This window comes from Scyliorhinus torazame, chromosome 2 (assembly GCF_047496885.1).
Source record: "Scyliorhinus torazame isolate Kashiwa2021f chromosome 2, sScyTor2.1, whole genome shotgun sequence".
Taxonomy (NCBI): Eukaryota; Metazoa; Chordata; class Chondrichthyes; order Carcharhiniformes; family Scyliorhinidae; genus Scyliorhinus; species Scyliorhinus torazame.
In genome coordinates, this window is record NC_092708.1 from 160,441,537 (window position 1) to 160,469,440 (window position 27,904).

General features: G+C 46.7%; 1 protein-coding gene across 1 annotated transcript in view; it reads left to right on the forward strand.

The window, feature by feature from the left end:
* Nucleotides 1-3,762: 3,762 nt before the first annotated feature.
* coq10b (coenzyme Q10B) overlaps nucleotides 3,763-27,904 on the forward strand; it is a 42,370-nt gene continuing 18,228 nt past the window's right edge. The window contains exon 1 of the mRNA XM_072478894.1: nucleotides 3,763-3,926. Within this exon, the coding sequence (XP_072334995.1) occupies nucleotides 3,829-3,926 (98 nt within the window). The 5' untranslated portion in view covers nucleotides 3,763-3,828. The remainder of the gene's footprint in view (nucleotides 3,927-27,904) is intronic.

The following is a 27,904-nucleotide window of genomic DNA, read 5'->3' on the forward strand; positions in this document are numbered from 1 at the left end:
GTTGTGGGGGTGAGACCCACGCAGACACAGGCAGAATGTGCAAATTCCATACGGACAGTGACCTGGGTCCGTGTTTTTAAATCTTTAACATCACACTCAAAAATATTTTACAATTACTCCTTAAACAATACTACTCAATATAGTGAATACAGTATCCTTAATTGCTATCTTTATTGCCATTTAAACAATAAGAAAACAACCGTTTCAGCTCTCAATTCACCTAATACCAATGGCACAGATGAATACTTGCTTTACAGTGTTATTCTTTGAGGAAGCGATCTTTTGACTCTGCTTTGCAGAAAAGATCTAACTCCAGTCAGATCCATGCAGAAACTCTGCTTATATGACTTCAAAAGCTGTTTCAACTGGCTTGTTTTTACTTCCCCTTGTGCTCATACAAGTCTGCACAGCTTTAAAGACTGTTAATCTGGTTTGAAGTGAGCTGCAGAGAGCAAAACCTGACTTGACGTCTCAGCTTCATCCAGAACAGAACTGAACTGAAAATGCTTTCTCAAAAAGCCTGATGCCTTAGTTCCACCCAGCAATATCTCACCAAGCTGAAAACTAATTAACACCCCAGGGGAACAATCTCCTTAATTAATGGGCGGCACGGTAGCACAGTGGTTAGCACTGTTGCTTCACAGCACCCAGCGACCTGGGTTCGATTCCCGGCTTGGTACACTGTCTGTGTGGTGTCTGCACGTTCTCTCCGTATCTGTGTGGGTTTTCTCCAGGTGCTCCGGTTTCCTCAAACAACTCCTGAAAGACGTATTGTTAGGTGGACATTCTGAATTCTCCCTCTGTGTACCGAACAGGTGCCGCAGTATGGCGACTAGCGGATTTTCACAGTAACTTCATTGCAGTGTTTTTTTAAATAAATGTAGCATACCCAATTCATTTTTTCCAATTAAGGGGCAATTTTTGTGTGGCTAATCCATCTACCCTGCACATCTTTGAGTTGTGGGGGTGAAACCCATGCAAACACAGGGAGAATGTGCAAACTCCACACGGACAGTGACCCAGAGCCAGGATCGAACCTGTGACCTCTGCGCCATGAGGCAGCAGTGCTAACCACTGTGCCACCGTGCTGCCCTTCATTGCAGTGTTAATGTAAGCCTACTTGTGACACTAATAAAGATTATTAATATAATTATAACAAAACAGCATTAGCCCAAGCCTTTTGCTATGATTAATTGCACCCCTGGCTCCTAAAATATACTTACCTTTCAAACTAGGATTTATTTTAAAACATGATTGCAGCAGTCAAACACACTCTAATCGAGGCATTTAACCATTACTTCACTAAATTCTCACAATACAATGTATCTGAAATTTCTACATTCATCACACTAATCTGCAGAGGACACCTAAACAACTCCAAAGTCAGATGCCAGTCTGTACCAAATCAGTGTTGCATGCATGTCCTCTGATCAGATGAGACGTTACGCTTGGGTGGCTGTAAAAGATCCCGTGGCATTATTTTGAGGACGAGCGGGAGAGTTACCCTAGTGTCCTAGTCAAAATTGATCCAGCAATTAACATAAAAATAATAAAGGGCAGCACGGTGGTACAGTGGTTAGTATTGCTACCTCACGGTACCGAGGTCCCAGGTTTGATACCAGCTCTGGGTCACTGTCCGAGTGGAGTTTGAACATTCTCCCCGTGTTTGCGTGTGTTTCACCCCACAACCCAAAGATGTGCAGACTAGGTGGATTAGCTATGCTAAATTGCCCCTTAATTGGAAAAAATTAACTGGGCATTCTAAATTTATAAAAAAAGAAAACAAAAACATGAAAAATTATCCGGTCATCCTTAGATTGCTGTTTGTGGGAATTTATAGTGTGCAAATTGGCTGCCCCATGTTCTCCAACACCAGTAATTACACATTCCATTGATTGTAAAGCACTTGGAGAGGTCCAATTTGTGATAATCGATGTACACATGTCCAATTTGTGATAATCGATGATACATGTAAGCCTTTCTTCCTGATATCAGTCAAGAGTGTCAAGGAAGTAGCTCGGAACAGCCCAACATCTTTTGCATGTAGGGCATAGGTATGTGTGGGCAAAAATAGGAAAAATAGATAAGAAATAAGTTGTTGCAGGCCTGTATTGAAAGGGCCCCCAACCTCTTCCCCCAAAGAAATGTTTTCAACTTGCAGGAAGACCGTGACACATTGTGCTAGGGTTTCAACGTGCTTAGAATTTTATTTTTAAACGGTCACACAGTTTGAAAGTCTACAATAAAACTCCAATTACGATAACATAAGAACTAGGAGCAGGAGTAGGCCATCTGGCCCTTCGAGCCTGCTCCGCCATTCAATGAGATTATGGCTGATCTTTTGTGGACTCAGCTCCACTTTCCGGCCCAAACACCATAACCCTTTATTCCTTTATTCTTCAAAAAACTATCTATCTTTATCTTGAAAACATTTAATGAAGGAGCCTCAACTGCTTCACTGGGCAGGGAATTCCATAGACTCACAACCCTTTGGGTGAAGAGGTTCCTCCCAAACTCAGTCCTAAATCTACTTCCCCTTATCACAATGATGTGGAGATGCCGGCGTTGGACTGGGGTGGGCACAGTAAGAAGTCTTACAACACCAGGTTAAAGTCCAACGGGTTTGTTTCGAATCACTACCTTTCGGAGCACTGCTCCTTCCTCAGGTGAATGACGCTACTTACGCCTTACCCTTATCACGATGACAGTGATAAGAATAAATGGCATCTTCTAAACCTATTGAGAGTTGAAGCATAAATTGGATGCCTGTCAATTTGCATCTTTGAGCCTAACTTCAATCTCTACCAAATATTTTGGGTTTCTGTTATACTCTTCCTGTATATGATTGTTTTAGGGTACAAAATGGGCAGCACGGTAGCATTGTGGATAGCACAATTGCTTCACAGCTCCAGGGTCCCAGGTTCGATTCCGGCTTGGGTCACTGTCTGTGCGGAGTCTGCACATCCTCCCCGTATGTGCGTGGGTTTCCTCCGGGTGCTCCGGTTTCCTCCCACAGTCCAAAGATGTGCAGGTTAGGTGGATTGGCCATGATAAATTGCCCTTAGTGTCCAAAATTGCCCTTAGTGTTGGGTGGGGTTACTGGGTTGTGGGGATAGGGTGGAGGTGTGGACCTTGGGTGGGGTGCTCTTTCCAAGAGCCGGTGCAGACTCGATGGGCCGAATGGCCTCCTACTGCATTGCAAATTCTATGAAAGAAGGTGGTTCCTTTCATAGAACTGAACAGTCAGGGAAATAGGATGCATTTCCAAAAACACAGCACGTCTGCCCGTTTCCCATCTTGCGACTTTACCATCCATGTTTCTTTCGAGGAGAGTTCTGTCTTTGACCTGTTAGCTAATTTCCTGATTATTGAATTAATTTGTTTTTTTAAAGTTTATTTTTTCCTCTTCGGAAGTTGCAAAGGGTAGTGTAACCACCAGATTTATGGAGTGGAAGGCAATAGTTTAATTCGGGCTATATCTGAACATTAATGTTGGTCACATTTGCAGGATATTTTTAAAAGCAGTTACCATATATGTCTAAGGCATGTTTGTCCCGAGGTAATCCGACCTCTGGCAGCGCTGCCGAATCCCGTGACAAACCTTTACATAACCTGCCAGTGGAAACATTGTGACGTTACTGGATTGACGTCCCGCGTCGCCCAGCAACCCGCCACAGCCTTCTCCGGAGAAGGGGGCGGTACAGCCAATCAGGCGAAAGGAGGTGGCGGGAGGGGAGGGCCAAGGGAGCCACCGCGTCAGGCGGGCGGGGCCATTGGCTGACGTCAGCGGGCGAGCGAGCGGCTGGCCGGCCTTCACAAAAGGGTGAAATGGCGAGGAGCGGCAGGCCTCTCCGGAAGGTTCTTTGCGATGTCTTGGAGTTCCCCGTCTACCTTGCCCGGGAGAGACAGGCCCAGTACGCTGTCAGGTAACTTCTGACTGCTTCCATCTGCTTTCCGCCCTGGTTAACACGTCACCCACCCGCCCCACCCTCCGCCTCCAAACTGCCGACCTTGGAAAGTTGAGGATCGCTTTCGGTTTTCGGTCCAAAGGGCCCGGTCTCTTTTTCTCTTGTTTGGGAGGGGTGAAGCCGGGCCGCGGACATGGTTAGTGCCAATCGAGTAGGGAGGTAGCTGTGAATCTGTGCACGTTAGGATCTGGGCCACAATTTTAATTTTTTTTGTGTGGTGGGGGAGGTAGTCAGAGCGCGACTTTTAAACTGCAGCAACTGGTCAGATTCCCCCCCTAGCTTTGTTGTAGCCTTGGCACATAGCATCCTGTTGCAATAAATGGCCCGATCAGATCTGATTGAGAATACAGGTTTTCATCATTGCAGTAGTACAACGGGATCTCTGTAATCGCATGTACTTCGGAGCCGAAAATAATGAGATGAGAACAGCAATCAAACTTATCGTAACAGCGAGAGGCTAAACTTTATGGTAATATAGGTGACATTGTGTGGTGTTGGATCCATGTTTAAAATATATGAAGGGCTCACCTGAATTTGTCCCAGCATCTTGGCTATGATATGCCTGACCTGGAGTGTTGGGTACCTCAAATAGAAAATGTTCCCTATTCCCGTACTAAATTCATCACCTTGAAGAGCAAACAATAAACTGGATTGTTATACATTCAGCTTCCTCCATGAATACTTTCCTTCAACATCCATTACCATCCATTAGGTTATCAGTATGAAGAAGTCTAATTAAATTGCCTTTGGGGTACGCCTATTTTGTACCCTGTTTTGATACCAGGAAACGGGTTAGCAACCAGGTTACTTTCTCATGAGCTGTCAGCGTTTACTGCCAGATAACAGCATGTAGTGACTGTTGAGCTTCAGATAGTACAGGTGGAAAATTTCCTATATTTGACCTCCTTAACTTCAACACAGTCTTCAACAAAGCATTTTATTTAGTGCTAGCTTCAAATTGCATTTTTAAAATCTTTCTTCATTGGATTTAACTTCATATTTAGTCAGCATTACTAAGGCCAGTACTTCACATTGCAACCTTGGAGTCTGGTTGTGTGACTGTCCTTGATTGTGATCAAACTTGGGGGATATCTAGTGCTTTTCATTGATATACCAGCCTTCAAAAATGATCTGAGTATAATTTAAAGTTACTGTAACAACTGGGAGTTAAATGAAATTCTGCCTATTAATGACCCCCTATCCACAAATGTGTGTATGCAAGCACTATTCATGAGTTTCAAGAGCAGCAACTTACATTTATAGAATATAATGTGCTTTACAGGAACATAATTGGACAAAAAAATTGGCACCACGTAGGATATATCAGGACAAGTGATCAAAATTTGATCAATGTGGTTAATTTTCAGGGATATTTTGAAGAAGAGGGAGAGCAGTTTAAGGTGAGGAATGTTATTGGGCTGGAGGTGGTTTTTGGGATAAGGAGGGGCAAAGTCATGGATGCAAAGCCGTGGATGGCTTTGCACATGAGTGAATCAAGGTATTGGTGACCTGGGAGTTCATGTAGTTCAGGAAGCATAGCGGTGATGCATACATATGATTTGTTGTGAATTAGGGTGCAGGCCAGTACAGTTTTTGATGTTTCTAAGTTCATGGAGGGTGGAAGATGGAATGCTGGCCAGCAAAGCATTAGAATAGTTGGGTCTGTAGGGTGGCAGCGGTGGATTGCCTTACAAACTTGAAAAAGTACCTGGATGAGCACTTGGCATATCGTAACATTCAAGGCTGTGGGCCAAGTGCTGCCAATTGGGATTAGGTAGGTCATGTGTTTTTCATGTGTTGGTGCAGACTCGGTGGGCTAAAGGGCCTCTTCTGCACTGTATTTTTCTGTGATTCAGGCACTGGGTATCAGTCTGACAACAAAGATGATGGTGAAGGGAAGTTGGGTGTCATCTGAGTACGTGTGAAATCTGATGCGTTTGTGATAGGGTCCTGTAATTCTGTAATATTGAATATGTTTTCCAATGCATTTAGTTAGATTCTGGATGTCATCTGCATTAGAGATGCTGCTGTATTATTGCTGACAAGTTACGGTCACTCATAACAACCACAGAAGGAAAATTAAATTCTGTTATACATAATGTCTGAAATTATCTAATTATCTCCACACATTTTTAAAAACAAAACCTTCATGACACTTATGGGAACTTCAGACTAGTTTTAAGTTACAAAGCATTTTTATAGCTCTCCAATTTCTGATTTCCATTTCTTTATCAATAATAGCCTCCTTCTGTTCTATTAAAGAATGAGCTCCTTTTGTTTGTTCTGGATTGTATTCCTGTATTATGAAGTGCAATTGACGTCACAAAGTGAGGAGAGAAATGTATCTGATTTTCCGGGTGGAAATGTTGTGCAAGGCCGGTTGGTGACTCAATAGCGACACAAAAGATTATTTTAACCTTGATGCATGTTTTACTTGGCAAACAAGTATAACATTGAAACCAAGGTAGAAGATGCTGGAATACTCAACAGGTCGGGCAGCACCTGTGCAGAGCGAAGCATGTATTGTTTCAGGTTAATGATCTTTTCTCAACTGGAAAAAGATAAGAGCTGCAACAAATTTCAAGCAAGTTGAGAGGCAGGAAAAGGAGGTGTGGGAAGTAAGAACCATCAAGAAGGTCTCTGATGGAGGGTGGCATGTGGTGCAGTGGTTAGCACTGGGACTGCGGTGCTGAGGACCCGGATCAAATCCCACCCCTGGGTCACTGTCCGTGTGGAGTTTGCACGTTCTCTCCATGTCTGCGTGGGTCTCAGCTCCACAATCCAAAGATGTGCTGATTAGGAGGATTGGTCACGTTAAATTGCGCCTTAATTGGAAAAGAAAAATAATTGGCTACTCTAAATTTATTTTTAAAAAAAGGTCTCTGCTCGGATGAAAGACCAGCGAGAGTAAATGACCAAAGATGATGGTGGTGCAAGGTAATGGGATAAATAGATTTATTTCAGAATTCAAATTCAGCCATCTATTCTGATAAGATTTGAACCTGCAGCCCCAAGGCATTGCTGCTGGTTTGTGCTTTTCAGTGACCTATACCTCGAGGCCACAGGAGGAGCCAAGTAGAAATTCAAATAATAGGTCTTGAAGAGGTATAAATGGAATTGGCAGAATCGTCAACAATAGCAATTGCCTGGAAGGAAGTGGAGAGAGGCTATGATCGGAAATTGTTGAATTCTGTTGAGAATGGAAGGTTGTAATTGGAAGATGAGGTGCTGCTTCTCTGTCATGTTGAGCTTTGTTGTAAAAACATAGGAGGTTGATCAGAGTGGTACTGGGCTGGAGCATTGAAATGGCAGTGCCCCAAAGCTTTGGATCAGACTGAAAGGTGTTCTGCAAGGTTGTCCACCAATATGCGTTTGGTCTCCTCCGTGTAAACAAGATTGTATCGTGAGCAGCAAATACAGAATGATAAATTGAAAGTAGAAGAGTTTTGCAGCTTTTCCTGAAAGGAAGGAAGGAAGCTTAAAAAGTTAGGTGTTGCATCTCATCTGTGGGAAGGGGAAGATATGGAGTGACGATTGAAGAGTGGACCTGGGTGCTGCAGAGGGAATGGTCCCTTCAGAATTCTGGAAGAGCAGGAAAGGGAAAGATATGATTGGAGATGGCAAAAATTGTTGAGGCTGGTGGTATGGAAAGTTGGAACAAGGGGGACCGTTTCATTGTTTTAGGAGGGTGGGTAAGGGGCGAGAAGTTTGGGAGAAGGAATGGACTGAAATATCAACTGTTTCTGGCATGCAGTCACTTCGTCACAGAAGGGCTTGAATATTGCTGAAAAGAGACACCTGTAGCTGACTCTTCATCTTGCACTCATCAGGACCAAGGATGCCAAACTTAAAGGATCTCCAGAGATCCAACTGCTGATTGTTTGGCAAATCAACTCTGATAGACCAAGGTGCTACCATGTAGACAGCATAGGGGAACTATAAGCTCCCTATGCTTCCGAATAATTTAAAAAAAAAAAAAAATTTAGAGACCCAATTATTTTTTCCCCAATTAGGGCCAAACCACTAAAGCTGCACAGCTTTGGGTTGTGAGCATGCAATCCATGCAGACATGGGGCAAATATGCAAATTCCACACAGACAGTGACCCGGATTCGAACCTGGGTCCTCAGTGCTGTAGGCAGCAGTGCTAACCACTGCAGCGCTGTGCCGCTGCCCGAATAATTTTTTTTAAAAGGTGCAAGGCTTGGACATGTTCCTTTTTCGTTTGCAGAGATTTGGTCATTCTAGTAATGTTTGTGGCTTTTAAGTGAGCCACTTTACAAGTTGGATTAATTACCTTAAATTGGTCATTAGTGCAGCTATTAGTGCATTTAGTATGGTGCATGTTCATTTACATGTTCCTCTCGCTGTTGGTGATAGGCAGAGAATTGACCATGATCAGCCAGCCCAAACAGAACTACAGAATTTTGAACCAAAACAGAAAATACTGGACAATGACAGCAGGTGTGACAGCATCTGTGGAGAGAGAAGGGACCAAATGTTTTGAGTCTGGATGATGGGGTCAGATTTATACTGCTCTTTGGGGGGGGGGGGGGGGGTTTAAGGGGTTTGCTGGATAGAGGGCCAGCAATAGGTGGCGTTTGACAAATATGTCGAGGACAGAAGAGAAAAGGAATGTAAATGGAGGTGATTAAGGCTAATATGGGTGCTGATAGGGTGGCATGGTGGCGCATTGGTTAGCACTGATGCCTCACAGCGCCGAGGACCAGGGTTTGATGCCGGCCCCGGGTCACTGCCCGTGTGGAGTTTGCACATTCTACCCGTGTCTGCGTGGGTCTCGCCCCCATAATCCAAAGATGTGTGGGATAGGTGAATTGGCCACGCTAAATTGTCCCATAATTGGGGGGGGTGGAGAGAGAGAATTGGATGCCTGATAGTGGCACATAAAGAGATCAGTATGAATGTCGGAACAAAGATGAGCAGTGTGTCAAAGGGCAACTACGAACAGGGAACAGTTTGCCCAAATGGGGTGGGGAACAATGGTGAAGGAAAAACAGATTAATCGAAGAAATTAAAATGGATTGACTGAAATTAAAATGGGGTGAAGATGGAGGAGAGAGATCACAGCTGAAGTTGTGTGCACAGTGGTTAGCACTGCTGCCTCACAGCTCCAGGGTCCCACATTCAATTCCAGCCTCTGGTGACTCTCGGTGTGAAATTTGCACATTCTCCCCGTGTCTGGACATTGGAACCGGTTCTGTGAGAGGTGGGACCATTACAAATCGGACGGTCTACACCTGGGCAGGACTGGAGCCAATGTCCTAGGGGCTTGATTGTTAGCGCTGTTGGGGAGGGTTTAAAATGTGGCTGTGGAATGGGAACCAATGCAGAAAGTCAGAGGTAAAGGGGGGGGGGGGGCAGATAGAAACAAAAGCTAGGAAGGAGAAAAGTGGAAGGCAGAGAAACAGATTGAACTGCCTAGTATGGCAGGGGGGTGGGAACCAGAGCAGTAGGTCATAAGAAATAGGAGCAGGAGTAGGCCATCTGGCCCCTCGAGCCTGCTCCGCCATTCAATGAGATCGTGGCTGGTCTTTTGTGGACTCAGCTCCACTTTATGGCCCGAACACGATAACCCTTACTCCCTTTATTCTTCAAAAAACTATCTATCTTTATCTTAAAAACATTTAATGAAGGAGCCTCTACTGCTTCACTGGGCAAGGAGTTCCATAGATTCACAACCCTTTGGGTGAAGAAGTTCTTCCTAAACTCAGTCCTAAATCTACTTTCCCTTATTTTGAGGCTATGCCCTCTAGTTCTGCTTTCACCCGCCAGTGGAAACAATCTGCCCTCATCTATCCTATCTATTCCCTTCATAATCTTATGTTTCTATAAGATCCCCCCCCTCATCCTTCCAAATTTCAACGAGTACAGTCCCAGTCTACTCTACCTCTCCTCGTAATCCAACCCCATCAGCTCTGGGATTAACCTAGTGAATCTCCTCTGCATACCCTCCAGTGCCAGTACGTCCTTTATCAAGTAAGGAGACCAAAACTGAACACAGTACTCCCAGGTGTGGCCTCACTAACATCTTATACAATTGCAGCATAACCTCCCTAGTCTTAAACTCCATCCCTCTAGCAATGAAGGACAAAATTCCATTTGCCTTCTTAATCATCTGGAAACCAACTTTTTGTGACTCATGCACTAGCACACCCAGGTCTCTCTGCACAGCAGCATGTTTTAATATTTTATTTAAATAATAATCCCTTTTGCTGTTATTCCTACCAAAATGGATAACCTCACATTTGTCAACATTGTATTCCATCTGCCAGACCCTAGCCCATTCACTTAACCTATCCAAATCCCTCTGCAGACTTCCAGTATCCTCTGCACTTTTTGCTTTACCACTCATCTTCGTGTCGTCTGCAAACGTGGACACATTGCCCTTGGTCCCCAACTCCAAATCATCTACGTCAATTGTGGGCCCAACACTGATCCCTGAGGGACACCACTAGCTACTGATTGCCAACCAGAGAAACACCCATTAATCCCCACTCTTTGCTTTCTATTAATTAACCAATCCTCTATCCATGCTACTACTTTCCCCTTAATGCCATGCATCTTTATCTTATGCAGCAACCTTTTGTGTGGCACCTTGTCAAAGGCTTTCTGGAAATCCAGATATACCACATCCATTGGCTCCCTTTTTATCTATCGCACTGGTAATCACTGGTATCAGTCACTGGCATGTTATTTGTGTCTTCCACTGTGAAGACCGACCCAAAAAACCTGTTCGGTTCCTCAGCCATTTCCTCATCTCCCATTATTAAATCTCCCTTCTCATCCTCTAAAGGACCAATATTTACCTTAGCCACTCTTTTTTGTTTTATATATTTGTAGAAACTTTTACTATCTGTTTTTATATTCTGAGCAAGTTTACTCTCATAATCTATCATACTCTTATTTATAGCTTTTTTAGTAGCTTTCTGTTGCCCTTTAAAGATTTCCCAGTCCTCTAGTGTCCCACTAATCTTTGCCACTTTGTATGCCTTTTCCTTCAATTTGATACTCTCCCTTATTTCCTTAGATATCCATGGTCGATTTTCCATCTTTCTACCGTCCTTCCTTTTTGTTGGTATAAACCTTTGCTGAGCACTGTGAAAAATTGCTTAGAAGGTTCTCCACTGTTCCTCAACTGTTTCACCATAAAGTCTTTGCTCCCAGTCTACCGTAGCTAGTTCTTCTCTCACCCATTGTAATCTCCTTTGTTTAAGCACAAAACACTAGTGCTTGATTTTACCTTCTCACCCTCCATCTGTATTTTAAATTCCACCATATTGTGATCACTCCTTCCGAGAGGATCCCTAACTATGAGATCATTAATCAATCCTGTCTCATTACACAGGACCAGATCTAGGACCGCTTGTTCCCTTGTAGGTTCCATTACATACTGTTTGAGGAAACTATCGCGGATACATTCTATAAACTCCTCCTCAAGGCTGCCTTGACCGACCTGGTTAAACCAATCGACATGTAGATTCAAATCCCCCATGATAACTGCTGTACCATTTCTACATCTGTTATTTTTTGTTTATTGCCTGCCCCACCATAATGTTACTATTTGGTGGCCTATAGACTACTATCAGTGACATTTTCACCTTACTATTCCTGATTTCCACCCAAATGGATTCAACCTTATTCTCCATAGCACCGATGCCATTACTATTGCCCGGATGTCATCCTTAAATAACAAAGCTACACCACCTCCCTTACCATCCACTCTATCCTTCCGAATAGTTTGATACCCTTGGATAATTAACTCCCAGTCGTGACCATCCTTTAACCATGTTTCAGTAATAGCCACTAAATCATAGTCATTCACGATGATTTGTGCCATCAGCTCATTTACCTTATTCCGAATACTACGAGCATTCAGGTAAAGTACACTTATGTTGGCTTTTTTACCTCTGTTTTGAATCTTAACACCTCAATCAGTAACCTCTCCTAAGTTATAATTTCCTCTTAACGTTTCTCCTAATTTTCCTTGTCGTTGAACCCATATCTTCATGTAACAACCTGCTGCGTTGCTTACCATTAATGTTTTTACTTCCTGTTATATTCCTTTTAGTATTACTGGGCCTATTCACTGAGCTCTCCTCAGTCACTGTACCTTGTACTGTCGGCCTTTTTGATTTTTGACTATGGCTTCTCTGCCTTACACTTTCCTCCTTACTGCCTATTGTTTCTGTCCCTGTTTTACTACCTTCCAAATTCCTGCATTGGTTCCCATCCCCTGCCACATTAGTTTAAACCCTTTCGCAAACCCCCCCCCCACCCTCGGGGACATCAGTTCCAGTCCTGCCCAGGTGCAGACCGCCCAGACTGGTCCCACCTCCCCCAGAACCAGTTCCAATGCCCCAGGAATTTGATTCCCTCCCTCTTGCACCATCTCTCGAGCCACGCATTCATCCTATCCTGACATTCTTACTCTGACTAGCTCGTGGCACTGGTAGCAATCCTGAGATTACTACCTTTGTGGCCTCCCCCTCTTCTCCACCCCCCCCCCCCCAAAGAATGTCCTGCAGCCACTCCAAGACATCCTTGACCCTTCCACCAGGGAGGCAGCATACCATCCTGGAGTCTCGATTGCGTCTGCAGAAGCGCCTGTCTATTCCCCTTACGATTGAGTCCCCTATCACTATAGCCCTGCCATTCTTCTTCCTGCCCAGCTGCGCAGCAGAGCCAGCCACGGTGCCATGAACCTGGCTGCTGCTGCCTTCCTCTGGTGAGCCATCTCGTCTCAACGGTATCCAAAGTGGTATATCTGTTTTGCAGGCAGATGACCGCAGGGGACACCTGCACTGCCTTCCTACTCTTGCTCTGTCTTTTGGTCACCCATTTTCTATCTCCCTCAGTCACTTCCTCCTGTGGTGTGACCAACTCGCTAAACGTGCTATCCACGACGTCCTCAGCATCGCGGATGCTCCAAAGTGAGTCCTTCCGCAGCTCCAGAGCCGTCAAGCGGTCTAACAGGAGCTGCAACTGGACACACTTCTTGCACGTGAAGGAGCCAGGGATAGTGGACATGTCCCTGAGCTCCCACATCGCACACGAGGAGCATGACACGGGTCTGGGATCTCCATGTCTTAAACCTGAGGTAAACTTGTACAACTACAATTCCAAAAATCAAAAGAAAAAATAAATAAATTAGACTATGAAAAGGAAAACTACTTACCAGTCACTTACCAGGGATAAAAAGCACCCCCCCCCCCCCCCCCAAACTTCGAATTCCCATCTAGCTTCAAATTCCCAAACTCACTCTTGGCTGTTTCTCACTCTGGTTGTGGCTTCTCTGGCTCACTGGGAGAACTCACTGGGGTCGGCGGGAGAAATAACTGAGGGCGAGCTACAGGCTAAGGCCAGTAAGATTAAGAGGAAGAGCAGGCAGTGAGTGGTTCAGCACAGAGCTGGTGGGCTGAAGTGCATTAGTTTCAATGCGAGGAGTATTTCGGGTAAAACACATGAACTTCAAGCTTGGATTAGTACGTGGAATTATGATGTTGCTATTACAGAAACCTGGTTGAAAGAGGGACAGGATTGGCAACTAAACATTCCAGGATTTAGATGCTTCAGGCAGGATAGAGGGGGTGCAAAAGGGGTGGGGGAATTGCATTATTGTTTAAGGAGAATATCACAGCTGTGCTGAGGGAGGACACCTTGGAGGGTTCAGGCAATGAGGCAATATGGGTCGAGCTCAGGAATAGGAAGGGTGCTGTCACAATTTTGGGGGTTTACTACAGACCTCCTAACAGCCAATGGGAGATAGAGGAGCAGGTACGCTGACAGATCTTGGAAAGATGCATAAACAATAGGGTTGTTGTGGTGGGTGACTTTTAACTTTCCCTCTATTGACTGTGGGACACTTACTGCTAGAGGCATGGATGGAGCAGAATTTGTAAGGAGCGTCCAGGAGGGTTTCTTGAAACATTATGTAAATAGCCCAACTTGGGAAGGGGCCATATTAGACCTGGTGCTGGGGAATGAGCCCGGCCAGGTGATCGAAGTTTCAGGAGGAGATCATTTCAGGAACAGTGATCATATTTCTGTAAGGTTTAAGCTGCTTATGGATAAGGACATGAGTGGTCCTCGGGTGAAGGTGTTAGACTGGGGAAATAATTACAACAGCATTAGGCAGGATCTGGAGAGTGTTGACTGGGCAAGGCTGTTTGAGGGGAAAATCACATCCAGCATTATGGGCAGCAGGGTAGCACAGTGGTAAGCACAGTGCTTCACAGCTCCAGGGTCTGAGGTTCGATTCCCAGCTTGGGCCACTGTCTGTGTGGAGTCTGCACATTCTCCCTGTGTCTGCGTGGGTTTCCTCCGGGTGCTCCGGTTTCTCCCCACAGTCCAAAGATGTGCAGGTTAGGTGGATTGGCCGTGCTAAATTCTCCTTGGTGTCAAAAGGTTTGGTGGGGTTATTGGGTTATGGGAATAGGGTGGAGGTGTGGGCATAGGTAGGGTGCTCTTTCCAAGGGCCGGTGCAGACTAGATGGGCCGAATGGCCTCCTTCTGCACTGTAAATTCTGTGGGAGGCTTTCAAATGTCAGTTGATTAGAATTCAGTAATGGAAGGGTGGCACATGGCACAGTGGTTAGCACTGGGACTACGGCGCTGAGGACCTGGTTCGAATCCCGGCCTTGGGTCACTGTCCGTGTTGAGTTTGCACTTCTCCCCGTGTCTGTGTGGGTTTCACCCCCACAACCCAAAGATGTGCAGGTTAGGTGGATATGAACCCCCCCCCCCCCTCCCCCCCCAGTCCTGGGCTGCTGCCTTCTTTTTTCCCCCATCTATCTTTCCGCAAGGTATTCGACGAACGGTTGCCACCGCCTGGTGAACCCTTGAGCCGACCCCCTTAGGACGAACTTAATCCGCTCTAGCTTTATAAACCCCGCCATATCATTTATCCAGGTCTCCACCCCCGGGGGCTTGGCTTCTTTCCACATTAGCAATATCCTGCGCCGGGCTACTAGGGACGCAAAGGCCAAAACATCGGCCTCTCTCGCCTCCTGCACTCCCGGCTCTTGTGCAACCCCAAATATAGCCAACCCCCAGCTTGGTTCGACCCGGACTCCTACTACTTTCGAAAGCGCCTTTGTCACCCCCATCCAAAACCCCTGTAGTGCCGGGCATGACCAGAACATATGGGTATGATTCGCTGGGCTTCTCGAGCACCTCGCACACCTATCCTCCACCCCAAAAAATTTACTGAGCCGTGTTCCAGTCATATGTGCCCTGTGTAATACCTTAAACTGAATCAGGCTTAGCCTGGCGCACGAGGACGACGAGTTTACCCTGTTTAGGGCATCTGCCACAGCCCCTCCTCGATCTCCTCCCCTAGCTCTTCTTCCCATTTCCCTTTTAGTTCGTCCACCATAGTCTCCCCTTCATCCCTCATTTCCCTATATATATATATATATATATATATATATATATCCGACACCTTACCATCCCCCACCCATTTCTTTGAGATGACTCTGTCCTGCACCTCTTGTGTCGGGAGCTGCGGGAATTCCCTCACCTGTTGCCTCGCAAAAGCCCTCAATTGCATGTACCTAAATGCATTCCCTTGGGGCAACCCATATTTCTCCGTCAGCGCTCCCAGACTCGCAAACTTCCCATCCACAAATAGATCTTTCAATTGCGTTATTCCTGCTCTTTGCCACATTCCATATCCCCCATCCATTCCCCCCGGGGCAAACCTATGGTTGTTTCTTATCGGGGACCCCCCCAATGCTCCAGTCTTTCCCCTATGTCGTCTCCACTGTCCCCAAATCTTCAGTGTAGCTACCACCACCGGACTCGTGGTATAGTTCCTTGGTGAGAACGGCAATGGGGCTGTCACCATAGCCTGCAGGCTGGTCCCCCTACAGGACGCCCTCTCTAATCTCTTCCACGCCGCTCCTTCCTCCTCTCCCATCCACTTACTCACCATTGAAATATTAGCGCCCCAATAATACTCATTTAGGCTCGGTAGTGCCAGCCCCCCCCTATCCCTACTACGCTGTAAGAATCCCTTCCTCACTCTCGGAGTCTTCCCGGCCCAAACAAAACCCATGATACTCTTTTCTATCCTTTTGAAAAAAGCCTTCGTGATCACCACCGGGAGGCACTGAAACACAAAGAGGAATCTCGGGAGGACCACCATCTTAACCGCCTGCACCCTCCCTGCCATTGACAATGCTACCATATCCCATCTCTTGAAATCTTCCTCCATCTGTTCCACCAACCGCGTCAAATTTAGCCTGTGCAATGTGCCCCAATTCTTAGCTATCTGGATCCCCAAGTAACGAAAGTCTCTTGTTACCTTCCTCAACGGTAGGTCTTCTATTTCTCTACTCTGCTCCCCTGGATGCACCACAAACAGCTCACTCTTCCCCATATTCAATTTATACCCTGAAAAATCCCCAAACTCCCCAAGTATCCGCATTATTTCTGGCATCCCCTCCGCTGGATCCGCCACATATAGTAGCAGATCATCCGCATATAAAGATACCCGGTGTTCTTCTCCTCCCCTAAGTATTCCCCTCCATCTCCTGGAACCTCTCAGCGCTATCGCCAGGGGCTCAATCGCCAGTGCAAACAGTAATGGGGACAGAGGACATCCCTGCCTTGTCCCTCTATGGAGCCGAAAATATGCCGGTCCCCGTCCATTCGTGACCACACTCGCCACTGGGGCCCTATACAACAGCTGCACCCATCTAACATACCCCTCTCCAAACCCGAATCTCCTCAACACCTCCCACAGATAATCCCATTCCACTCTATCAAATGCTTTCTCGGCATCCATCGCCACTACTATCTCCGTTTCACCCTCTGGTGGGGCCATCATCATTACCCCTAACAGCCTCCGTATATTCGTGTTCAGCTGTCTCCCCTTCACAAACCCAGTTTGGTCCTCATGAACCACCCCCGGGACACATTCCTCTATTCTCATTGCCATTACCTTGGCTAGGACCTTGGCATCCACATTTAGGAGGGAAATTGGTCTGTAGGACCCGCATTGTAGCGGATCCTTTTCCTTCTTTAAGAGAAGCGATATCGTTGCTTCTGACATAGTCGGGGGCAGTTGTCCCCTTTCCTTTGCCTCGTTAAAGGTCCTCGTCAGTAGCGGGGCGAGCAAGTCCAAATATTTTCTGTAAAATTCAACTGGGAATCCGTCCGGTCCCGGGGCCTTTCCCGTCTGCATGTTCCTAATTCCTTTCACCACTTCTTCTACCGTGATCTGTGCTCCCAGTCCCGCCCTTTCCTGCTCTTCCACCTTGGGAATTTCCAGTCGATCCAAAAAATCCATCATTCTCTCCCTCCCATCCGGGGGTTGAGCTTCATACAATTTTTTATAAAATGTCTTGAACACTTCATTCACTCTCTCCGCTCCCCGCTCCACCTCTCCTTCCTCGTCCCTCACCCCCCCTATTTCCCTCGCTGCTCCCCTTTTCCTCAATTGGTGTGCCAGCAATCTGCTCGCCTTCTCTCCATATTCATACTGTACACCCTGCGCCTTCCTCCATTGTGCCTCTGCAGTGCCTGTAGTCAGCAAGTCAAATTCCACATGCAGCCTTTGCCTTTCCCTGTACAGTCCCTCCTCCGGTGCTTCCGCATATTGTCTGTCCACCCGTAAAAGTTCTTGCAGCAACCGCTCCCGTTCCTTACTCTCCTGCTTCCCTTTATGTATCCTTATTGATATCAGCTCTCCCCTCACCACCGCCTTCAACGCCTCCCAGACCACTCCCACCTGAACCTCCCCATTGTCATTGAGTTCCAAGTACTTTTCAATGCATCCCCTCACCCTTAGACACACCCCCTCATCTGCCATTAGTCCCATGTCCATTCTCCAGGGTGGGCGCCCTCTTGTTTCCTCCCCTATCTCCAAGTCTACCCAGTGTGGGGCATGATCCGAAATGGCTATAGCCGTATATTCCGTTCCCCTCACCCTCGGGATCAATGCCCTACCCAACACAAAAAAGTCTGTGCGTGAATAGACTTTATGGACATAGGAGAAAAACGAGAACTCCTTACTCCTAGGTCTACTGAATCTCCACGGGTCCACCCCTCCCATCTGCTCCATAAAATCCTTAAGCACCTTGGCTGCTGCCGGCCTCCTACCAGTCCTGGACTTCGACCTATCCAGCCTTGGTTCCAACACCGTGTTTAAAATCTCCCCCCATTATCAGCTTTCCCGTCTCTAGGTCCGGGATGAGTCTTAGCATTCGCCTCATAAAGTTGGCATCGTCCCAGTTCGGGGCATACACATTTACCAAAACCACCATTCTCCCTGTAATTTGCCACTCACCATCACGTATCTGCCCCCGTTATCCGCCACTATAGTCTTTGCCTCGAACATTACCCGCTTCCCCACTAATATAGCCACCCCCCTGTTTTTCGCATCCAGCCCCGAATGGAACACCTGCCCCACCCATCCTTTGCGCAACCTAACCTGGTCTATCAGTTTCAGGTGCGTTTCCTGTAACATAACCACATCTGCTTTAAGTTTCTTAAGGTGTGCGAGTACTCGTGCCCTCTTTATCGGCCCGTTAAGCCCCCTCACGTTCCACGTGATCAGCCGAGTTGGGGGGCTTCCCACCCCCCCCCCCCCCCTTGCCGGTTAGCCATCATCTTTTTCCAGCTTCTCTCCCAGTTCCCACGCAGCTGTATCTCTCCCAGACGGTGCCCCCCCGCCCATCCTTTCCCGTACCCACTCCCCCCTTTCCCCAGCAGCAGCAACCCAGTAATTCCCCCCCCCCCCCCGCTAGACCCCCCGCTAGCGTAATTACTCCCCCCATGTTGCTCCCAGAAGTCAGCAAACTCTGGCTGACCTCGGCTTCCCCCCGTGATCACGGCTCGCACCGTGCGACGCCCCCTCCTTCCTGCTTCTCTATTCCCGCCATAGTTATCATAGCGCGGGAACCAAGCCCGCGCCTCTCCCTCGGCCCCGCCTCCCATGGCCAACGCCCCATCTCCTCTCCCTCCCCACCTCCCCCCATCACCACCTGTGGGAGAGAGAAAAGTTACCATACCGCAGGATTAAAACATAAAACCCCTCTTCGCCCCCCCCCATTCGCCCCACCACTTTGTCCAAACGTTCATTTTCATAGTCCACTCATTCCAATTTTTCTTCTACAATAAAAGTCCACGCTTCATCCGCCGTCTCAAAGTAGTGGTGCCTCCCTTGATATGTGACCCACAGTCTTGCCGGTTGCAGCATTCCAAATTTTATCTTCTTTTTGTGAAGTACCGCTTTGGCCCGATTAAAGCTCGCCCTCCTTCTCGCTACCTCCGCACTCCAGTCTTGATAAACGCGGATCACCGCGTTCTCCCATTTACTACACCGAGTTTTCTTCGCCCATCTAAGGACCATTTCTCTATCCTTAAAACGGAGGAATCTCACCACTATGGCTCTGGGAGTTTCTCCTGCTCTCGATCCTCGCACCATAACTCGGTACGCTCCCTCCACCTCCAACGGACCCGTCGGGGCCTCCGCTCCCATTAACGAGTGCAGCATCGTGCTCACATATGCCACGACGTCCGCCCCCTCCACACCTTCAGGAAGGCCAAGAATCCTCAAGTTGTTCCTCCTTGCGTTATTTTCCAGTGCCTCCAACCTCTCCACAGATCGTTTCTGGTGTGCCTCCTGTATCTCCGACTTCACCACCAGGCCCTGTATATCGTTCTCATTCTCTGCTGCTTTCGCCTTCACGACCCGAAGCTCCTGCTCCTGGGTCTTTTGTTCCTCTTTCAGCCCTTCAATCGCCTGTAATATCGGGGCCAACAACTCTTTCTTCATTTCCTTTTTTATCTCCTCCACGCAGCGTTTCAAGAACTCCTTGTTGTTCAGGGCCCCATGTTAAACTGCCACCTTCCGCCGCCATCTTGGTTTCTGCTTGCCTTCCTTGCCGCTGTTCCAGAGGATCCGCTGCAATCCGGCCACTTTCCTCTCCTTTTTCCATCCGTGTCCAGGGGGAACACCCTTCTGGTTTACCGCACGGTGTTTTTAGCCGTTAAAATTGCCGTTGGGGCTCCTATCAAGAGCCCTAAAGTCCATTCCACCGGGAGCTGCCGAAACGTGCGACTTAGCTGGTCATCGCCGCACCCGGAAGTCTGCACTGTATGTTCTAAGTGACAAAGATGATCGGTGAGGGAAAGGCAGTAAAGGACTTCAGTAAAGCCTTTGACAAGGTACATCATGGTAGACTGGTGCAAAATGTGAATGCACATGGGATCAGAAGAGAGCTGGCAAGTTGGACACAGAACTGGCTTGGGCACAGAAGACAGAGGGTAGTAGTAGAGGGGTGCTCTTCTGAATGGAAGGCTGTGACTAGTGGTGTTACATAGCGATCAATTCTGGGGCCTTTTGTTGTTCTTGGTGTATATAAATAATTTGGAAGTAAATGTAGCTGGTCTGATAAGTAAGTTCGCAGATGACACAAATTTGTGGAGTTGCGGATAGTGAAGAGGATTGTCAGAGGATACAGCAAGATATAAACTGGTTGGCGTCTTGGGTGGAGAAATGGCAGAAGGAGTTACATCTGGACATGTGTGAGGTAATGCACTTTGGAAGGTCCTATGCATGTAGGAATTACACAGTAAATGGTAGAACTCTTGCGAGTATTGACCGGCAGAGAGATCTGGGTGTGCATATCCACCGATCACTGAAAGTGGCGACGCATGTGGTCAAGAAGGCATACGGAATGCTGTCCTTCATCGGTCGGGGCATTGAATATAAAAATTAGCAAGCCATGTTGCAGCTGTACAGAACCTTTGTTAGGCCTCATTTGGAATATTGTGTACAATTCTGGTCGTCACACTACCCGAGGATGTGGATGATTTGCAGAGGGTACAGAAGCGGTTTACTAGGATGTTGCCTAGTGTGGAGGCCATTAGCTATGAGGAGAGGTTAGATAAACTTGGTCTGTTCTTGCTGGAACGACAGATTGAGAGGTGACCTGATAGAGGTCTACTGGAGTGGCATGGACAGAGTGGATAGTCAGATGCTCTTTCCTAGGGTAGGAGAGTCCAGTACTAGGGGACGTAGGTTTTAAGTGTGTGGGGAAAAGTTTAGAACAGAAGTGCGAGGCACGTTTTTTCACGCAGAGGGTGGTAAATATATGGAACGTGCTACCTGGGGAGGTGGTGGGAGCAGGTACCATAGCGTCAATAAAGGGGCATCTAGACAAATATATGAATAAGGTGGGAATGGAAGGATGTGGACTTTGTAAGAGCAGACGGTTTTAGTTTAGGCAGGTACCATGGTCTGCGCAGGCTTGGAGTGCTGATGGGCTTGTTCCTGTGCTGTATTCTTTGTTCTGTGTGGGTTTCCTCCGGGTGCTCCGGTTTCCTCCCACAGTCTAAAGATGAGCACGTTAGCTGGATTGGCTATGCTTATTTATCCCTTAGTGTCCACAAGGTTAGGTTGGGTTACTGGGTCAATGGGATAAGGCGGCGGCGTGGGCTTAAGTAGGGTACTCTTTCCAAGGGCTGGTGCAGACTTGATGGGTCGAATGGCCTCCTTCTGCATGGTAATTCTATGAACTCCATGTTGAGTTTGGAAGATTGTAACGTGCATAATCGGAAGATGAGGTGCTGATCCTCCAGTATGCGTTGGGCTTCACTGGAACATTGCAGCAGGGCAAGAACGGACATGTGGACGTGAGAGCAGGACGGTGAGTTGAAATGGCAAGCGACAAGAATATCTGGGTCCTGTTTGAGGATGGATCGATGGTGTTCTGCAAACTGGTCACCAGTCTGCGTTTAGTCTCTGGTGTAGAGTAGACTTCGTTGGGAGCATCAAATGCAATAGAGCTGAGAGAAGGAGGTGCATGTGAAGCGCTGCCTCGCTTAGTGTTTAGGCCCTGGGAGGGTGAGCAGGGAGGAGGAAAAGGGCATGTGTTACACCTTCTGCAATTGCATGGGAAGGTGCTGTGGGAAGAGGGTGAGGTGTTGGGATGATGGAGGAGTGGATCAGGGTATCCCAGAGGGAACGGTCCCTGCGAAATGCTGACGGGGAATGAGGGAAAGATGTGTTTGGTCGTGGCATCACGCTAGAGCTGGTGGAGGATGATTCTTTGAATGCGGAGGCTGGTCGGGTCAAAAGTGAGGACAAGGGGGACTCTTCCTTGAATCTGGAAGAGAGGAGAAGGGGTGAGGGCAGAGGTGTGGGAGATGGGTCAGACACGGTTGAGAGCCCTGTCGACCACAGTTGGTGGGAAACCATGATTAAGGAAGAAGCACCGTTTTGGAAAGTGGCATAATCGGATAGAGGCGAAGGAACTGGGAGAATGCGATGGAATCCTTGCAGGGTGTTGGATGTGAAGAGCTGAAGTTGAGGTAGCTTTGGGAATCAGTGGGTTTGTAATGGATACGAGTGAGCAGTCTATCTCCAGAAATTGAAACAAAGGTCAAAGAGGGAAAGTGTCGGAGAGAGACCATATGAAGGTGACAGAGAGGTGGAAATTGGAAGCAAAATTAATAAATGTTTCCAGGTCCAGACGGGAACATGAAGCAGCACCGAAACAATCGTCGATGTACAGATAAAAGTTGTGGGATGGGGCCAGAGTAGGATGAACAAGGAATGTCCACATACCCCAAAGAGATGGGCAAAACTGGGACCCATGCAGGTACCCATAGCCACACCTTTGATTTGGAGGAAATGAGACATGTTAAAGGAGAAATTGTTCAGAGAGGACCAGTTCTGCCAGACCGAGGAGAGTGGTGGTGGATGGGGATTGTTCAGGCCTCAGTTCGAGAAAGGAACAGAGACCTCAGACCATCCTGTTGGGGAATAGAGGTATAGAGGGATTGGACATCCATGGTAAAGAGGAGGCGATAGGAGCTGGGAACTGGATATGATGTAGGGCATCAGAGGAATCACTAATATAGGTGGGAAGAACATAAGAACTAGGAGCAGGAGTAGGCCATCTGGCCCTCGAGCCTGCAACGCCATTCAATAAGATCGTGGCTGATCTTTTTGTGGACTCGGCTCCACTTTCCCACCCGCTCACCGTAACCTTTACTGTTCAAAAATCTCTATCTACCTTTGCCGTAAAAAACATTTAACGAGGGTAGCACGGAGGCGCAGTGGTTAGCACTGGGACTTCGGCGCTGAGGACCAGGGTTCAAATCCCAGCCCTGAGTCATGTTCTGTGTGGGGTTTGCACATTCTGCGTGGGTTTCACCCCCGCAACCCAAAGATGTGCAGGCTAGGATTGGCCATGCTAAATTGCCCCTTAATTGGAAAAAAAAATTGAGTACTCTAAATTTATTTTTAAAAACATTTAACGAGGTAGCCTCAACTGCTTCATTGGGCAGGGAATTCCACAGATTCACGATCCTTTGGGTGAAGACGTTCCTCCTCAACTCAGTCATAAATTTGCTCCCCCTTATTTTGAATCTATGCCCCCTAGTTCTAGTTTCACCCACCAGTGGAAACAACCGCCCTGCTTCAATCTTATCTGTTCCCTTCATAATTTTATATGTTTCTATAAGATCCCCCCATCTTCTTCTAAATTACAATGTATAGTCCCAGTGTACTTAGTCTCTCCTCATGAGCTAATCCTTTCAATTCCGGAATCAACCTAGTGAATCTTTTCTGCACACCCTCCAGTGCCAGTGCATCCTTTCTCAAGTAAAGAGATCAAAAATGTACACCGTACTCCAGGTGTGGCCCTATACAGCTGCAACATAACCTCCTTGCTTTTAAACTCCATCCGTCAGCAATGAAGGACAAAATTCCATTTTCCGCCTTAATTACTTGCTGCACCTGCAAACCAACTTTCTGTGATTCATGCACAAGGACACCCGGGTCCCTCTGCATAACAGTATGCTGCAATTTTTTACCATTTAAATAATAGTCCATTTTGCTGTTATTCCTACCAAAATGGATGATCTCTCATTTATCAACATTGAACTCCATCTGCCTACTAACTTAAACTATCTATATCCCTCTGCAGACTTTCAGTATCCTCTGCACACCTGGCTCTACCACTCACCTTAGTGACATCTGCAAACTTTGACACACCTACACTTGGTCCCCAACTCCAGATCACCTATGTAAATTGTGCACAGTTGCGGACTCAATACTAATCCCTGAGGCACATCACTAGCCACTGGTCGCCAACCAGAAAAACACCTATTTATCCCCACTCTTTTGCTTTTTGTCAATTAACCAATCCTCTATCCATTCTAATACATGATCCATAATGCCACGCACTTTTATCTTATGCAGCAGCATTTGTGCGGCACCTTATCAAATCTTCTGGAAATCCAGATACACCACATCCACCAGTTCCCTGTTGTCCACTGCACTCGTAAGGTCCTCCAAGAATTCCACTAAATTAGTCAAACGTGACCTGCCTTTCATCAACCCATGTTGCACCTGCCCAATGGAACAATTTCTATCCAGATGTCTCGCTATTTCTTCCTTAACGACAGCTTCAAATATTTTCGCACTACAGAAGTTAAGCTAACCTGCCTTTTATCTACCTCTTTTTATTTTCTACCCAATTTTCTTTCCAATCAAGGGGCAATTTAGCATGGCCAAACCTAACCTGCACATCTTTGGGTTGTGGGGATGAAACCCATGCAGGCATTGGGGGGGGTCTACCTTTTTTTAAACAGTCGCATCACAATTGCTGTTTTCCAATCTGCCGGAACTGCCCCAGAGTCCAGCAAATTTTGATAAATTACCACAAGTGCATTTGCTATTTCCCCTGCCACCTGTTTTAGTACCCTGGGATGCATTCCATCAGGACCAGGAGACAAGTCTACCTTTAGACCCATTAGCTTGCTCAACACTACCTCCTTAGTGATGATGATCGTTTCTAGGTCCTCACCTGCCATAGCCTCCTTTCCAACAATTATTGGCATGTTATTTGTCTTCCACTGTGAAGACCGACACAAAATACCTGTTCAATGCCTCAGCCATTTCCTCATTTCCCATTATTAAATCCCTTTCTCATCCTCTAAAGGACTAATGTTTACCGTAGCTACTCTTTCGTTTTATATATTTGTGGAAACATTTGCTATCTGTTTTTATATTCTGAGCTAGTTTACTCCTAATCCATTTTACCTTTATAGCTTTTTCTGTGGCTTTCTGTTTGACCTTTAAAGATTTCCCAATCCTCTAGTTTCCCACTAATCTTTGCCTTCTCTTTCAATTTGATACCCTCCTCTATTTCCTTAGATATCCATGGCTGATTATCCTTTTTCCTACAGTCGATTTCACTGGTATGTACTTTTTCTGAGCACTGTGAAAAATCACTTTGAAAGTCCTCCACTGTTCCTCAATTGTCCCACCACAAAGTCTTTGATCCCAATCTACCTTGGCCAACTCCTCCCTCATCCCATTGTAGGGTCCTTTGTTTAAGCACAAGACACTGGTGTTGGATTTTACCTTCTCACACTCCATCTGTATATTAAATTCAGCTATGCTATGATCGCTCCTTCTGTCAGGGACTGGACAAGAGGAGAGTATAGAGTTAAGATAGGGAAAAAATGAGCTTGGTGGGGCAGGAACATGCTGACATGATGAAGATAGGAAAAAATGAGCTCGGTGGGGCAGGAACAGGCTGACAATATCAGGACAGTCCTGTTTGTAGATTTTTGGAGAGGAAGTAGAAGCGGGCTGTCTGGAATTAAGAGATTGTGGTTGGAAGCTTGGAGGGACGATCTCCAGAGGAGATTAGGTCAGTGACAGTCCTGGAAACAATGGCTTGATGCTCGGTGGTGGGGTCATGGTCCAGAGGGAGTTAGGAGGAAGTGGCTGAGTGTTGGTGTTTAGCCTCTTGAGGTAGAGGTTGGTACGCCAGACAACAGGAGCCCCACCCTTGTCAGTGGGTTTGATTACTAAATCAGGATTGGACCTGAGAGAGCAGAGTGCAGCAAATTGAGAAGGTGACAGATTAGAGTGGGTGAGAGGAGCAGAGAAATTGAGACGGTTGATGTCACGCCGCAGTACTGAATGAAAAGATCAAGAGCAGGTAAGTGGCTGGAGGGAGAATACTGGAGGCAGGTAAAAGGATCTGTTTTGGTGGGGGGAAAGTACTCCTGCCTGAAGAAGTGAGCACAGAGACGAAGGTGACGGAAGAAGAGATGAGCATAGTGTCAAGCTCCAAATTCATTGAGGTGGGGGCGTGAGGGTGTGAAGCTGAGTCATTTTCTGAGTACAGCATGTTCAGTCTCGGAGGGAAGGTCAGGAGTATGGTGATTGCATGGCAAGGACTGGAGTTAGAAACAATGGGACCCGAGAAACATTGTGTCTTCTGGAGATACCTACATAATCTTGGGTGGATTCAGAACATGAGGGGTAAGTTGCTGATGAAGGAGATATGGCTGTGAAAGCGGGTTTTGGTAAACATCTTGTCAAACACCAAGAGGGAAATGGAAGATTGCAGAATTTTGACACTGCAGAAAGGGACCATTCAGCCCATTACCATGTCTGCACTCGCTCGTTGAATAAACAATTTGTTTAATGCCATTTCCCCCCCCCCAATAACTCTGCACAATTTTCCGTCAACTGTTAGGTGTGATTCTTTAATTGGGCAGCACTTGCTAAGCAATCTTGTGTGCTAATTGCACTAACAGCCTGTTTTAAGATAATCAATCACACTCCTAATGTAACATTTAACTTGCTGGAAGCCACATACATTGATTGGATTGGATTTGTTTATTGTCACTTGTACCAAGGTACAGTGAAAAGTATTTTCTGCAAGCAGCTCAAACAGATCATTAAGTACATGAAAATAAAATAAATTAAAAAAAATACATAATAGGGCAACACAAGGTACACAATGTAAATACATAGACACCGGCATTGGGTGAAGCACACAGGAGTGTAGTATTAATCAGATCAGTCCATAAGGGGGTCGTTTAGGAGTCTGGTGACAGCGGGGAAGAAGCTGTTTTTGAATCTGTTCGTGCGTGTTCTCAGACTTTTATCTCCTGCCCGATGGAAGAAGTTTGAAGAGCGAGTAAGCCGGGTGGGAGGGGTCTTGATTATGCTCTATGATTCAATAGATGGGAGGCAGGTTCGTGTTCACGACTCTCTGAAGTTTCTTGCAGTCTTGGGCCGAGCATTTGCCATACCGGGCTGTGATGCAGCCAGATAGGATGCTTTCTATGGTGCATCTGTAAAAGTTGGTAAGAGTTCATGTGGACATGCCGAATTTCCTGAGGAAGTATAGGCGCTGTTGTGCTTTCTTGGTGGCAGTGTCGATGTGGGTGGACCAGGACAGATTTTTGGTGATGTGCACCCCTAGGAATTTGAAGCTGTTAACCATCTCCAGCTCGGCCCTGTTGATGCTGACAGGGGTGTGTACAGTACTTTGCTTCCTGAAGTCAATGACCAGTTCTTTAGTTTTGCTGGAATCAAGGAATAGATTGTTGTCGTTGCACCACTCCACTCGGAGTGAGGGGACCTGTGTTCTGCAAAAGAAGGAATATATTGAAGCCTGGCACTTTTTTGAATTACTGAATGCATGGGGAGCCGATAGTTCCCTGTTGCTTTCCCCATGGTAATGTGTTGGCTAATTGGAGCTGACTTGCCAACTAATCAACACCCCCTTTTCTCCTTTGGTATATTTTTGGTGACCCTTTGAAATCTGGCATTCTTGTGTTTGCCTGGTGAGTGCAAGATGAAAAGCTTCGGCAACATGTCTCTCTTTTTCAGTAAATCTGTTTCTATCTCCACAGCTGCTGCCAGGTCTGTGTATAGGTTTATGGGAAATACAGGCTGAGGGAAAAAAGAAAAGCTATATCAGAGAGACTTGGATGGAAGGCAGCATCTTCAGAACAGATGGGACAGAGAAACTGGGAGAGAGTCCTTGCAGAAAGCAATGTGTAATGAAAGTGTAGTCACGGTGTCTAGGAGTTGGTAGGTTTTTAGTGGATATTAATTGAAAACCTATCCCCAGAGAAGCTGAGGAT